This window comes from Seriola dumerili, unplaced genomic scaffold (assembly GCF_002260705.1).
Source record: "Seriola dumerili isolate Sdu_G_001 unplaced genomic scaffold, Sdu_1.0 BDQW01000191.1, whole genome shotgun sequence".
In the NCBI taxonomy this organism is placed as follows: Eukaryota; Metazoa; Chordata; class Actinopteri; order Carangiformes; family Carangidae; genus Seriola; species Seriola dumerili.
Window position 1 is genome coordinate 8212992 of NW_019174446.1, and position 14776 is coordinate 8227767.

Genomic DNA, 14776 nt, shown 5'->3' on the forward strand with positions numbered 1-14776 from the left:
GATGAGAAACAACTGGGATGATCCCAAAGCTACAAGGGGACACACAGGGAAGACGAGAAGTGCTTTTCAAGGCAGACAAACTCAGTGTCCTGTTGTAATAAGTCACAACAAGGTGGAGGCAGTGGTTACTGTGAACAATAGCCAGGCACAAGCTTTAATCATGCTGCTGTATTCCAGACCGTATTGATTTCAGACCAGCTCAATATGACTACATAACTAGTCCATTTCTCTGCTACAGCACTGCACTGTTAGTCATGCATCTACAGCTATGCATAGTGATAGAAAGACACACACATGCATTTACCCATTTACCCCGAGCAACCCCACATTGCTCCCAAATGCACCCACATAGTGATCATAAGAACCTAATACTGTACTGCAAAAAAAAAGTCAAATAAGTCATTTCAATGCAAAAGATCCACAACAGCTTCACTGCAGAGGTTCAAAAGCGTATGGAAAATCAGAAATCAATATTTGTTTAGTCATATGTGTAATAAACAAAGGGCATGACATCAAAGCTATATCAATTCAGTTCAACTCTGGGCAATTTACTCTGCCCAAAAGGGTTAGCACTTAGCAACCATAAAAAAAAAATGAAAAAAAAAGCAACTCTGCCAGTTCCACATCATTCAGTGGTAAATTCTGTTGGGAAAGAATAAATGAGAAATCAATAGCTGTTTCCTTCATTCATGAAGGATGACATTTTTCATGAAACGACTGCATCTGCTGTGGAGTTGTCATCAGTGAGCAGAAGTAGAAAAACCCACTTTTATCTACTGAGAAATCGTGTGTATTTATAATATGACGTCACAGAGTTGAAAAAGTGTCTTCTTTTTTTTTTTAAACAAATATTTAATGTGAATTCATTTGAGGAAATTAACACACAAGCTGGAGCCAAATTAACATTTTCTTTTAATTGTGTGTTAATTCAGGGTGTATTTGTGGTCACAGCCTACAAACTAGAAAAACCAAAAACCAAATCAATTGTTTGTTTGTTTGTTTTGTTTTTTTGTACTTTTCTTAACTCACTAGTCTTTTCATTTCACAAGGTGCGTTTGCTCTCGGACGTTCAAATTCTTTTTGAATAACTCATCATCATTTATTCACACAGGGCTCACTTCTACAACTAAATCATATTAATCTACAGAAGGGTGTATCTATGTCTGACTACATCTTTTTCCCCTTTCTGCCTCACTGTCTGTCTGACCTGATGCTTTTCTGTCTCTCTGCATCTGCCTGCTGTACCGCCTCTGTACTCTCTATACTGTCTTTATCTGTCTGTCTTTCTGCCTGCCTCTCTCTATGTCTGTCAATCTCCTCTCTCCCATCTTCTATATCTCCATCAGGCTGGGACTAAAATATCTTAGGTGCTGCAGCCTTTTTGAAACTGAGACCTGGAATGTACTATTGCAGAGTTCATCACAAACACACACACACACACACACACACACACACACACACACACACACACACACACACACACAAAGTTATACACTTTAACAGGCAGATGGGTGCACTTTCACACTGACAATATGCATATGTGGAGGCAGACATTTACATGCACACACATATACACTCATCATTATATACACTCACACACATACAAGTGAATAAAAAATAAATAAATAAATAAATAAAAAAGAACTCACAGACCATGCACAGTGCAGGTACAGAGGTACAGTACTGATGGTTAGCCCATGCTCTGTGTGTAGAGGAGACAGTGCCCCCTGGTGTGGGCCGAACAGTACTCCCAGTCAGCCATATCTTGACCCAATCTATATTGAGAATACTCATTTACCCTTCTGGGATTGATTAGTCCTGCCTGAAACAGAGAAACCACCCACATCTTACTTAAAAATACAAACCATCCTCTGTAACCAATAGCATCCAGACAGATACAATAACATGGGATACAATAAATGCATCATGTTTCCAAAAACATGTTAAACTTCCTCAGGCCAAAAACAAAGAAGAATTTTATGACTGCAGTAAATATTTAATGATATACGTACCCGTGGACATTTAGAGCTATTTGACACGAATCCTTTATGTGTTTCTGTGATGTGTTTGTATTCACTCTGTACAACAATGGACTTATCTGATATTGGCTACACTGTCCAGTTAAACATCACACAAAGTGTTGAATATGGATCAAGCTTCAGACATTAAATTGCGATTTATTCTTGTATATATACACTGCTGTCAGAAAAAAAAATAAAAAAAAGGACAGCAAGTTAATTTCCTTTAATGTCAATCTCTGCCTGTTTTACTATCATATCATGGTCATGTACTGGTGTGATTGTTTCATGTGCCTACAGACACACAGTCCATGTATTGAAAATATATTAGATGTAACACAGTGTGCAGCAGTGTGTTGTATTTTCAGAGCTTTCAAAGATTTTTAGGTTTATTTAACTTGCTATTTTTGTTTAAATAAAAAACAGTGCATTTCCTGACATGGTGTTTCTGATGATTTCTGTACATAATACATACACTTATATAACATGTTGTGATGAGAATATGTGCAATTGGACGTCATGTGATAGTAACACTGCCATTCCTCCTCTAAATACTAAAAACTCCCCCCATTATTAAGTCACTTCAATATGGAATATTGTGTATTAATTAACAAAACTGATATAAATGATACTCTTTTTGTACATTATAAGGCATGCACGTGTTTGGATGGATATATGTATATATACTGTATATAAATGAGACATTCCTGCTAACAGGCAAGCTGTAATGCACCTTTTCCAATTGTGCTGTTTACAACACTGCCAGACCACACTGCAGTAAAGGAACAAGCACCTGATGGATGAACACATTCATTCGGATGAATACTGATGAGAAAGACTGCGAGGCCACTCTTCCTCACAACGGTTGCCACCTTGACTGCCCGTTCCAAAACCGCTGTCACAGTTTCAGGTTTCCACCATGCTGTGCTGTATCGCTTGTCTCCGACAGAGGTCATGATGTCTGTAATCACAATAATAAAGGACAAGGATGTGGCCTGTTTTTGCATGCAGGCAGGACCAAATGTACGCACACAAAGACACACAACATAGCAGACAGGTGAATGGCGCCCCCCCACCTCACCCCCCAAAATAAGTGCACGAGCAAAACTGTCAAACTCAGCTCATACCAGTGCGCGCGAGCGAGCGCGCGCACACACACACACACACACACACACACACACACACAGACTTCAACAGTGCTGGTGGTTAGCTTGTGGCGTCTGCACAGAGGCGACACTGCCCCCTCATAAAGCGACACTCACCCGCCGCCAACAGCTTTATTATTGCTGATGAATGTAATTGTAATAATAAGGGATGAGCGTGTTTTGAGATTCGCTAAGTGGTGGAAATGAAGGAGCCGGGGACGCCTCCCGCAGGCCAGAGCGCGCACTGCCAGAGGAGCGCGCACACTTATCGGTGCTCGCATACTTCCATGGATGTGTCGGCGTTTTAATAGCCGGACTGACAAAATAACCAGCTGCAAGTGGAGAGCACTGGTCATTTTATACCCCCCCCCTCCTCTTTCTCTCCCCTCCGCTCTTGCACAGTTGTTAAGTGTTAAGTGCAAGTTCTGATCAAATAGGCTAGACGTTTTGTGCCACAATCGACCTGACAATTGAACAGCTCAACAATTCGAATAAATAACCCCACGGCACATAAACAACTGAGCGAGACAGGTGAGGTAATCTCCCATACTTCTTTCTCCCTCCCTGACAGCCAGTGTATGTTCAGTCCTGAAAAGCCATCTTAACAACTACATGTATCCACTTTTTGAGATTTTAACCGTAACTGAAACAATGGAAATGAAAAGAAACTTTTAAAAATGGACTGGAATTTAATTTCTGATACACCTGCGTGGTGAATCCCCCCTGAAACAAATGATAAATAAATCAGACAGCGGCTGTGGACCAGTTCATTTGCAATGGCAACAATTGCATTCAGCTGGAAGATTTATCTGATTTTAATAAACAAAACAAAAAGTTTTTTTTGAATTCCACAATAAACCAAAGGAATCTATAGACCCCACTTTTTGCAGTGTGGAGTCTTGGTTTTGTTCCGAGGCTCCATTTCTATGAGGCAGAAAGGGGGCGGGGATGGGATATTCAGATGAGCCGGAGTGACAGCTCTAGTTTCCCCCAATGCTCTGTGTGTCTGAAACTCCACTGGCTCCTTCCCTGCTAACTCCTCACTTCATAGTGCTGCGTACTAAAAACATCGGACGCTAGGGGATCAAGACGCATGCCACATTGCCTCTATGTGGGCACTTTAACAGATCTTTCGGGGGGTTTTTTTCCCAGTAAGGGGGCTGTGGAGGGAGGACTTTTTATTTTCATTGTCTGATGACTGTTTGCACGGCTGGTTATTGAGTTGATTGTTTATTATTTTGGCTGTTGTTGCCCACCGCCCTGCGCGTTTTTTTTTCCTCCCTTTTTGGAATCGGCGACCTAAAGCCGCGCTCACCAATGTCCTATCCTCAGGGTTACCTCTACCAGCCCCCGGGCTCTCTGGCTCTTTATTCGTGTCCGGCTTACGGGGCCTCGGCTCTGGCTGCCCCGCGGAATGAAGACTTGGCGAGGTCGTCCTCTGGCTCAGCCTTCAGCCCTTACCCTGGATCGGCTGCTTTCTCCGCCTCGGCCGGCGCAGGCTTCTCCAGTCCACTGTCATACTCCACGGATCCAACCACGGGATTCCCATCCTACATGGTAAAAATATATATATATATATATATTTATATTTCACATGTTCCTGTAAGATCCTGTGTAATCGTTTTCCAAAGCAGGCGAATGTGTCGGTGTGATAAAGTCTTTAAATGCGCAAAATGTTTAGCAGCCTTTCACAGCCACAGAGCTCCAGTGAATCGGTTCGGCTTTACAGTGTTTTTGTTATGATTGACTACTCACTAGGTGAAGTGCTTGCGGAACTTTTCTATCGAGTGCCACACATTCATATCCAGTGGCCTACCGGTTGGGTCCTTACTTTAAAATCCTTGACCCCTTTGGCTTAAATGGGATTTTTTTTGAAGCATGAGCTGCAAATTGTAAATGGCTTGACCAGCGCTTAACACTGGCTGCGCAGCTAATTATGTCAAACTGAACACCACCTCAGATTTTTTTTTTTTTTTCTATATTTTGGTTGAAACACTAAAGCAGCGAATGCATGTGTCATAGAACTGACATAACGCAAGCTGTAACTCTTTCTTCTTCTACGGTCATTAAAATCACCAGGGGATGAAGTCGCTGACTTTACTCTGAGCTGAATAAACGGAATTTTAACATGAAAAGCACGAGTCGCATCGCTAATGTCACAGGGCACTTCAAGCGTTTTAAGAAAGGTGCATATCAAGTGATTTGCTAATGGGATTTGTAATGCTGCAAAGAGGAGATATGTTAACACATTGGGGCTGCCACAACAAAACAAAAAAGCACCCGCTGGAAGAAAATGAGGAAGTTAATAGGTGATTACAGAAAATTGAAATTTCCTTTTTATTATCTTAACGGCTGTATTAACGGGAGCTCAGTTATTAGTTAATCCGATAATGATCTTAACCATTAGTTAACCATTAGTTCATGCCATTCTGCGGCCTGCTTTTACGCACCGTGCATTTACCACTCCTGCTCACAATGACACACATTTATTGCAAGCTTTTGGTTTGACGAATGATCCAATTAAAATATATAAGTTTATTTTATTTTCAGGCTTGAACTGAGAGTGGTGGATTTATTTTATTTAGATAGTATTAGAAAACAGAAAGCGAGGATCAAATCTGCCAGTGCATTTACACCACTCTCCAGCTCTTTTCATCCATTCCGACAGGTTTGGAAAACCAACTGACTTCACTGTAGCAGGATGAAACTGATTGTGTTCTCAGGGTAAAAATATTTATAATATTATGTATTGAGTAAGAACACTTTGAAAATGAAACTATACGAAGTCGCTTTGTATATAATTTACTTTTTAAAACAATATGAAGGGAGAATATAATTTTAAAACACAGCACACAGCAGACTTGACTTTTTTTTTTTTTTTTTTTTTCAACTTAATTCAGAGCTCTCCATATGACGCACACACGACGGGCATGGCGGGGGCATTAAGTTACCACCCATACGGGAGTCCTGGGTACCCCTACCAACTCAACGACCCGGCTTACCGCAAAAACGCCACAAGGGACGCCACGGCCACCCTGAAGGCCTGGCTGCAGGAGCACAGGAAGAACCCGTACCCGACGAAAGGGGAAAAGATCATGCTGGCTATTATCACCAAGATGACCCTGACGCAGGTCTCTACGTGGTTCGCCAACGCCAGGAGGAGGCTCAAGAAGGAGAACAAGATGACCTGGGCGCCCAGGAATAAGAGCGAGGACGAGGACGAGGAGGACGGGGACGGAGAGAGGAAAGAGGTGGAGCGCTCTGAGAAGACCCTGGATAACAGCGAGGCTTCAGCGGAGGATGAAGGTGGGGTATAATCTGACGACCGAGCCAATGATCCATTTAACAATTCAGGGTAGGATGGGGGGTAAAAAGGGAGGGGAGGGGTGGATGCCCCTTTTATTTACTGCTCAAGCTATTTAGTTCAATAATTTCCTAGTGAAATATATCAAAGAAATGAAATGATAAAATAATTCATTCTAATACAAATAATCTGGCTTCGTGTATTGTTTTAGTAAACACTGATTGATATATATTTTCTTTTAATGAAAACGAGGTTCTGTGACCCAACACTATAAAACTACTAAATGACCTGCTGAGATGAACATTTCATTTTCTTTAACATGATTAATGGCAGGTCACTGGCAAAGTAGACACACAGCACAGCAGTCAGACTGTGAATGTTATTCTTTTCATGTCTGTTTTTGAATAACTATGTAAAAAAGAAGATCATCATTGTTGTTATTAAAATGAAAAAAAGGCTTCTAATCGTAGCCATTTAAACTGATATAAATAATGAATGTCTGACATTCAAACCTGACTGGTGGTAAACAGTAGAGATTAGTCTGAATACACATGGACATGAAATTTTACTTTGACGACAAGATAAGTTTTCAGATTCTTTATATATTTATGTTAAAATTTTCAACTCATCTGTTTGCTTTTATTTTACAATATTATTATATTTACATATGACATATGTGTTTACTTTTTACTGTTCGATCGTCTTTCTTTTGTCCTTGTTTTCCTTCCTACATATCATTGGATCCTTAAGTTTTTCTGTAACTATTTATTTCTAATTAATTCGTTAATTAATTAATTAATTAATTAATTTATCTTTTCTCTCCTCCTGTCTTAGGTATCAGCCTCCACGTCGACACTCTGACGGACCACTCCTGCTCCGCAGAGTCTGACGGGGAGAAGGTCTGCTGTCGTGTGGGCGAGCTGGGCTCCGACCGAGCCGGCGACAAATGCGACGAGGACGGCGACGACGACGACCAGAACCACGACCCGCGGGTTCAGCTCTCGCCCAAACCCGTCACATCGTCGCCTCTAACGGGAGTAGAAGCGCCAGTCCTCAGTCATCACCAACAACAACAACAACAACAACAACAACAACAACAGCAGCAGCAACAACAACACCAACACCTGAAATCACACCACCACCACCACCTCCATCATCTCCACCATCTCCACAGCCAACGCGAGGATTTGGCCCGGAGCCTCGTCAATAGCAACAATATTAACACCAATAAGTCGTCTTCATGCCTAGATAGCAGGCCCTCGTCGGGGGCGCCTCAGACCCCGACAGCTAAGCCCAAATTGTGGTCGCTGGCGGAGATTGCTACCTCGGACCAAAAGCAGCAACATCAGCAACAGCAACTGGGGCAGCCCGGGCAACCAAATTGCCCCTCCTCCAGCGGTGGCCTCCTCACTCCCCCCACCACCTCCCCGGCTGCCAGTTCCCCCTCCCTCTACCCGGCCCCCTCCATCCTTGGAAGACCTATTTATTACACTTCTCCCTTTTATAGCAATTACACAAACTATGGCAACTTCAGCCCCCTGCAGGGCCAAGGGATCCTGCGCTATACTAATTCATCCGGAGTGAGTCTGGCTGCTGCCGCCGCCGCCGCCGCCGCCGCTGCTGCAGCAAGCGAGGGTCTGAGCTCCTCTCACCAGGCTCTGGAGGCGAGCACAAACCCCAAACACAGGCCAGACTCTCCCCTCGTTAAAAATAACCCAAACCAGATTGTTGTTGTCGAGCAGCAGCAGCAACAACAGCATTTCAGACCCGCAAATTTAGAAGCAAAGAAAGGTACGTAATAACATGACGCGGTACATTGTTACAAAAAACAAAAAACAAAAAAACAAAAACGATCACCATGTTGAAAACTTATTTAATCTAGTGTTGAATCTTGGGATTGTATTTTTCTTAAACAGGGGAAATCTCACCGCGGTGGAGGTGAAATGAATGAGTTCACTTATTTCCAATGCAAATCAACTGGTTTTTCTTTGTGTCACTTCCATATGTCATTGCAGTGACACCATGGGGATGACTGGCCTGTTTCTGCTTTGCCCCAAAGAAAATTAAACCAGTCTTGTATGAGAAACACGTGGCCTCTTCTGACACCACTGGCAGATTTTCACTTGTTTTAAGATAAATATGATTTTAGGACTGAATATAAGAGTAAATGACTTATTAAGATGGACATTTCTGCAGCGCCGTTTAAGCGAATGAACGTGTACTGTGGCCTATAATTCGCTTTCATTGCAGTTAATTTTCTGGAAAAAATCTATTTATAATTGTCCTCCATTTTTTTTTTTGAAATCATATGCATTTTTTGGTCTTTCTGAATCCCATAGAATCATTAACAAGGAGGCCACGAGCTTTGCAACAAGCTCGCATTAGAAACTAGTGGGGATATAATAAGAAAAGTCCCATTGCAAACAAATGTGCAAGAGGACACCTACAGATATAGACATTAAAATAAGCCCATGAAGGACAGGGCCTCAAATCGGCCACGTGCACAGGCATGCGCGTGCACTCACACTATAGAGGCAGCCTGTGAATCCACTGAGCAGAGAAATGTTGCCATAGCTTTGAGCAGGAATCCTATTTTTAATGTTTCCTCTGATGTGTGTGTGTATGTGTGTGCGTGTGTGTGTGTGTGTCTGTGTGTGCACAGTCTAACCCCAAACCTTATCTTTCAGCTTAGGATAATTATAATTACACTGGGTCAGCCAAAAGCAAACAAATCAGTTAGCCTGCTCTGCGCATTCATGGTGCAACTTTACATCTTCAAATGTCACTTATGGGTGATGGTGGTGGTGGTTACTCTGCTTGCACACATTCAAAGCTTTGCCTGCACGCCGCTGGATCAGACGTGTTACTGGCAATTAGGTAGTGGGGATTTTTTTTTTTTAATAAGCACTTGTAGTAATCGAGTTGTTTTTTTGTTTTTTTTGGTTCAAACTAAGTGTTTTCAGCAGAGTTGGGATTTTGTTTTTATTTCCATGGTCTGCAGGTAGGTGTCACAATTGCTTTGACTATAAAGCCAGAAATGACACCACCTTTTAGCCTCATGTTTTAACCCCCATAACCTTTAACTCCAAAACCGGATCTAGTGCCACCATATAGTCGGAGTGATCGCTGCTATACCGCCTCCTCAGGCTCCACACAGGCTGAGCCACTCTATAGCACACACACACACGCACACGCACACACACACACACGCACACATACACACACACACGTTTGTCACATTGTTATTGTATTATTTCAGCTGTTTTGTTTTCATGCAATAATTTCATATGCTGGTTTGAAAAAAAAAAAGATCTCCCATTATATGTGATTTACATGTTATTTCTCAGGTTCCTATAGTTTGCTTATTTGCCACGGTATATTATTTGAGACTATATTTAACGTGTGGAAAACATAATTTGGCCTTTCTGTGAAACCATGCTTGTATAAGAGGAGGTGTCTTGGGACGCAAGGCGGACGGAACTGAAGTGAACTTGAGGACTTCAAAGTGGAATAGCCTACATTTGATATTTATTTTTTTAAATGATGGCGAAATGATGCCTATAATTTATGCAAGTTGTATTGCAAAAATGGGAAACTGACATCGTCTGTTTGTTTTGTAAATATATATATATATACATATATATATATAAATATATATTATGGACGGTTTTTATTTGAGACGCATTTGGGAAAAAGCTACACAATCTTGTTATCAGGAGTACTTTTACTAATTTATATCTTTGAATGTAAATAAAATAAAACGCGCTGGTATAGCTGTACTGGCGGGGTATGATATCCATTATTCAAAGGAGAAAATATTAAACTGTTTTCCCAACTATTACATAAATCTTGGGGCGTCATTCTTTTATTCATAACAGACCTGTGTTTAATACTGAGGCATTTTTTATCCACTCTGCTCATTGTTCTTTCATTTTGTCAGTCAAACCCAGATGGGAAATGCTTGATGAATCTCGCTTTTCATAAACATTACGAGTTTTCACAGATTGCACAATCCATTCTTTCTAAATGGACCATCATTTTCTTTTAGGGCCTCATTCTGGTCAGGGAATCTCCCTCGGCCACATATTCACGACCTTGATTGGGATAAACGACATACTTATTTCATTTTTCTCCCCTTTTTCCTCCCCCCTCCTCTCCCTTCGCGCTGCCACACATTTATTTTTCAGTGTGATTAATACAGCCGTGGGACGCATCGGGCATTATGGGCTCCCAGCGGGGCCCGTCCCTGGAGCTTTTTAGCCTGGTTCAGGATGGGTCAGCCCTGCCTGCTTCATTACGGCACGGCATTGAGCAATCCATAAAAGTCTATCTAAGCATCTGCCAGCTCCAATGGGCTGTGTGATGGGCCCTAATCGGACAGGCTTTCCTCTGCTTTTCATCATGGCTTGGTTATTATAGCATCTTTAGGACACAGCTAATTAAACTATTTAGGGAAATAAAAAGCTTAGGTCTAAGGAAAGGGATATATTATTAATATTATTATTATTATTGTACAATTGTTAGACGTCCTACAATTTTATTTATTTATTTGTTTATTCATTCATGTATCTATTTATTTATTTGGTCAAATTAATTCCAATATTTTTTTTTTCACTCACAGCTGTGGCTTTGCAGAGTGTGAAATACTCAAAGATCAAATATATAATATTCCCATCCTCCGAGAAGAGGCCTCCATCATCGCTCCCAGCCACACTGAAAGCTAATCCTTCATTTTCCAGTTGAATTTGAGCTTGAGTGTTGTCCAAATCTCACGGGACTCCCTTTCACCTTGGTTTTCCTCTTCCTCCCTCAACCAACCCCCCACCCCTTGCTTCCATCCAAGAAGTCAATAATTGACTGCCACCAGGGATGCAGTGAAGGGTAAACCCACCTAAACTCAGTTAACCCACCTTTAAGGCTGACAGAAGTCTTTGTGACATAGATTCATGGTATACTTTGCAGTGAATAGTGTCACACCGTCAGAAATGTTATAAAAGAGTCTTTTAAGATTAAAAAAAGGAAGCATTGGAGGATGGCTTTTTGAAACTGTTATTGATTTTTTGTTTAAATTCAATGTTCTCCTTTTGATCTTCACTGTCTGAAAATGATCTATTTCACCTACCTTTTTATTTACCCCTACCCTCACTGGCAGCCACCTATATTATGGACGCTATAGCCCCTGGTCAGCTTCTTCTTCCCCATCCAAAACGCTTTCATTAGGTTTTGATTTATTGAAATGCATGCTTTATTCTCAGGTGGGCTCCCCTGGGGACTCAGCACTGTTGTCAAATAGCACCAGAGGCACTCTCCAAAACACACAGGGGCCCCGCCTCTCTCTCTCTCTCTCTCTCTCTCTTTCTCTCTCTCTTTCTCTCACCCGCTGCTGCTCCCTCCAAATGTCAACATTTGTTCTCAATAAAAAGAGTTATTGTTTCTGTTAAAAAAAAAAAAAAAAAATGCTCCGCAACCGGTCGCCTTTGAACACATGAAAAGAAACTTCCACCCCACCTCTTTGTTTGATTGGGAGCAACGGCAGGTGAAAATGGGAGCAAGGCGTCCATTGCACATGACAAACCTCAAGCTGTGAAGCCTGTTATGAAACGATTGTAAATTTATGCCACAATTAGTCTCAATTGTACAGAGGCATTTCTATCCTTTTTGAACAATTCGCTCTTTGCCACACATTCGTTAAACTATTTGCAGAAGGAACCAGGGTGCCCTTTACACAACCTCGATATTGATCCTCAAGGGCAAAACAGACAATTTGCTGCATTACCAAGACTGCTGTGGAGTATCAGACCTAGCTAAGCCCATGCTTTAGACTGAGGGAACAATTTTAACTTATCTAGATATTCTTTAATTCCATGCATTGCATATCAAATACAGTCATAATCCTATCATATAGCTTACCAATGAGGGTGTGTTCATCCATGCTAAGGACTAGTTGTCATTGAAAGCTAAACTGATGGTATCGCAAGGCTCAGAGGCTTCATGTGAGTGTAGACTGGAGAGCAATGGACTCATTCCCCTTATCTTCGATCAAATAAGCAGCTCGCATATGCAGATAATTCATGAGCTCTTTGTATCCTTTATCCTCCCATCAACCCTTTTCTCCTCCAAAATGCTTCAGACATTAATCTCTGGCGCACACCTGTGTGCCTCTCCAACAGGAAGTTAATGCAGCTAAAGTTTTATTAGAGCAGTGGAGGGTTTATTATGTTTCACAAACAGCAACTGTAGCAGTTAATGGGGCGGGATGATAAGTAAGACCAGTAGGAATTGATGAATTAGCTACAGATGCTGAGGCTTTACTGGAAAAATGATACTGGAATTCAACTTCCAAGTCATTTGTCAATCTGTATGAACAGACTTCCACTTGTGTCTCTTGTGGGCAGACACAAGCTTGAATAATTAGCCCTTTCTTTAAGCTAGCACGCAATACAGGTATTATGCATGGACAATCCATTGAGCGAAAATTGTCCAAGAAAACTGAACATTTTTCAAATAATAAGAAACACCTGAATTTTATATTATCCAGTTGGTATTCAAAAGTGTAAATGTAACTTTAATAGGAAATTTATAAACCAGTGATATCAGCAATAATTCCAATTATTTTCCATAACATGTTTGCAGTCCTTTATTTGAATACAGAGGGAATAAATGTGAGCAAACCCAAAGGATTTCCACCCTTTGATTGAACCTTATATCTTTCATGGTAAATCCGCCCATTAAGACCAGACCATAAATACTGCTGATGTTCAGACTTAACCGTAAGCAGCACTAATATTCAGGGGAGAGTGAGAGACGAAAGAGAGCGGTGTACAAATCAGGTACAGGTGTGTTTAATAACACACATCAAAGTGGATGGGGGACTTTAAAAATGAGTCCGGGGTCCTGTCCTCTCGTAAAGGTGTCAGGTGAAATGTTCAACACTCTGGATGATCAAGGGGAGAATGCTATGCAGGATTTTGACACAAACACACACACACACACACACACACACACAAAGATACACATACATATACCGATGTTCACATGCTTCTCACTCCCTACCCGACAGTACACAAGCACACACACACTCTCTCAGACTTAGAGACGCTAATGCTTGTCCACACGATAGCCTAAACAAGGCCATTAGGAGCTCTGACTTCCACTCCTAATTGACAGTAATGTTTAATGCCTGTGGTGAGTAAACACTTCAGAGTAGTGGACTGCACCCTTGGGCTGTAAATCAGGCAAAAACTGGAAGCCTGTGTTGGAGGTGGACGTGAACACTTGTGTAAAGGTGAATGTACAAGGTGAGGTGTAAAAGACATTCAATGCAATTTATGAAACCGCTGGCATGATTAATGCTGTCTTTATGTGTGTGTGTCTGTGTGTGTGTGTGTATGCCTTCAGTGTTTTATTCAAATGTACACAGACACACATAATACAACAAAGGTGCATGTGTTTGAATGTGTACTTACGAACTTATTCATCTACAACATGCGAATACAATGTGAACACACACACACACACACACATACCCACACACACGCATGCAAAGATATTTGTAAAAGCAGCACTAACCCTTTCAACATTCATTTTATCATGTTTGTGTTGAAATATATGTAAAACTTTCATCCCATCGGCTACATATTGTTGCTGCATGTGTGTGTGTGTGTGTGTGTGTGTGTGTGCGTTTCCGTGGAAGGTGTTTATCCGTAGTTTCCTCAATTTGTATATCCACAGTAATTGACTGCTTCTTCACACACTGTGAAATGTGTCTAAGTGCAGTTAACACTCAGTTGAACCTCCATCCTGAATTGCGAACTGTCAGCTTTTTAAGATCAGTGAGTCCAACAAGTGGATGAGGGAGACAAGAGAAAATGTGGTTTTCTCCCCCTGTCTGTCTAGAGTGTTTTATAAATGAGCGCAACATGTCTGCGCAGAACCTTTTTTCCCATCACGCACTCCGCGAGACGTATCAGGGAAGTGATTCATGTTAAATAGTATCTGTCAGACTTGTCGGTTAATTAAATGAAGCTTTGCTTTAAGCATGCACTTTAGTGTCATGACTTTTCACTTGATTCTACAGCTTTCAACCTAAGCTACTTTCACTGAGTAATGGGGTAGCATGCAAATCAAACAGCATTAAATGTAAATGTATTGAAGAAAGACTGTGACCTGAAGTGCTCATTTAATGAAAATAACCCAGAATACATGCCTTGAGGCACATTTCAAGGCAATTTTTATTAGCTGCCAAAATGTTCATTTTTTTGGAATCCTCTTTAAACATGTTGCATCACTTCAAATTATATTTAGATTTG

At 41.3% G+C, this 14776-nt stretch overlaps 1 protein-coding gene across 1 annotated transcript; it reads left to right on the forward strand.

Annotated features, from left to right (window-relative positions):
* The first annotated feature begins 4244 nt into the window (after nt 1–4244).
* On the forward strand, nt 4245–8266 carry irx2 (iroquois homeobox 2). The gene is made up of 5 exons (XM_022753602.1): nt 4245–4720; nt 6064–6469; nt 7302–7526; nt 7610–7646; nt 7720–8266. The coding sequence occupies exons 1-5, from the start codon at nt 4481–4483 to the stop codon at nt 8264–8266; spliced, it is 1455 nt and encodes a 484-aa protein (XP_022609323.1). The 5' UTR covers nt 4245–4480.
* Nucleotides 8267–14776: the final 6510 nt, after the last annotated feature.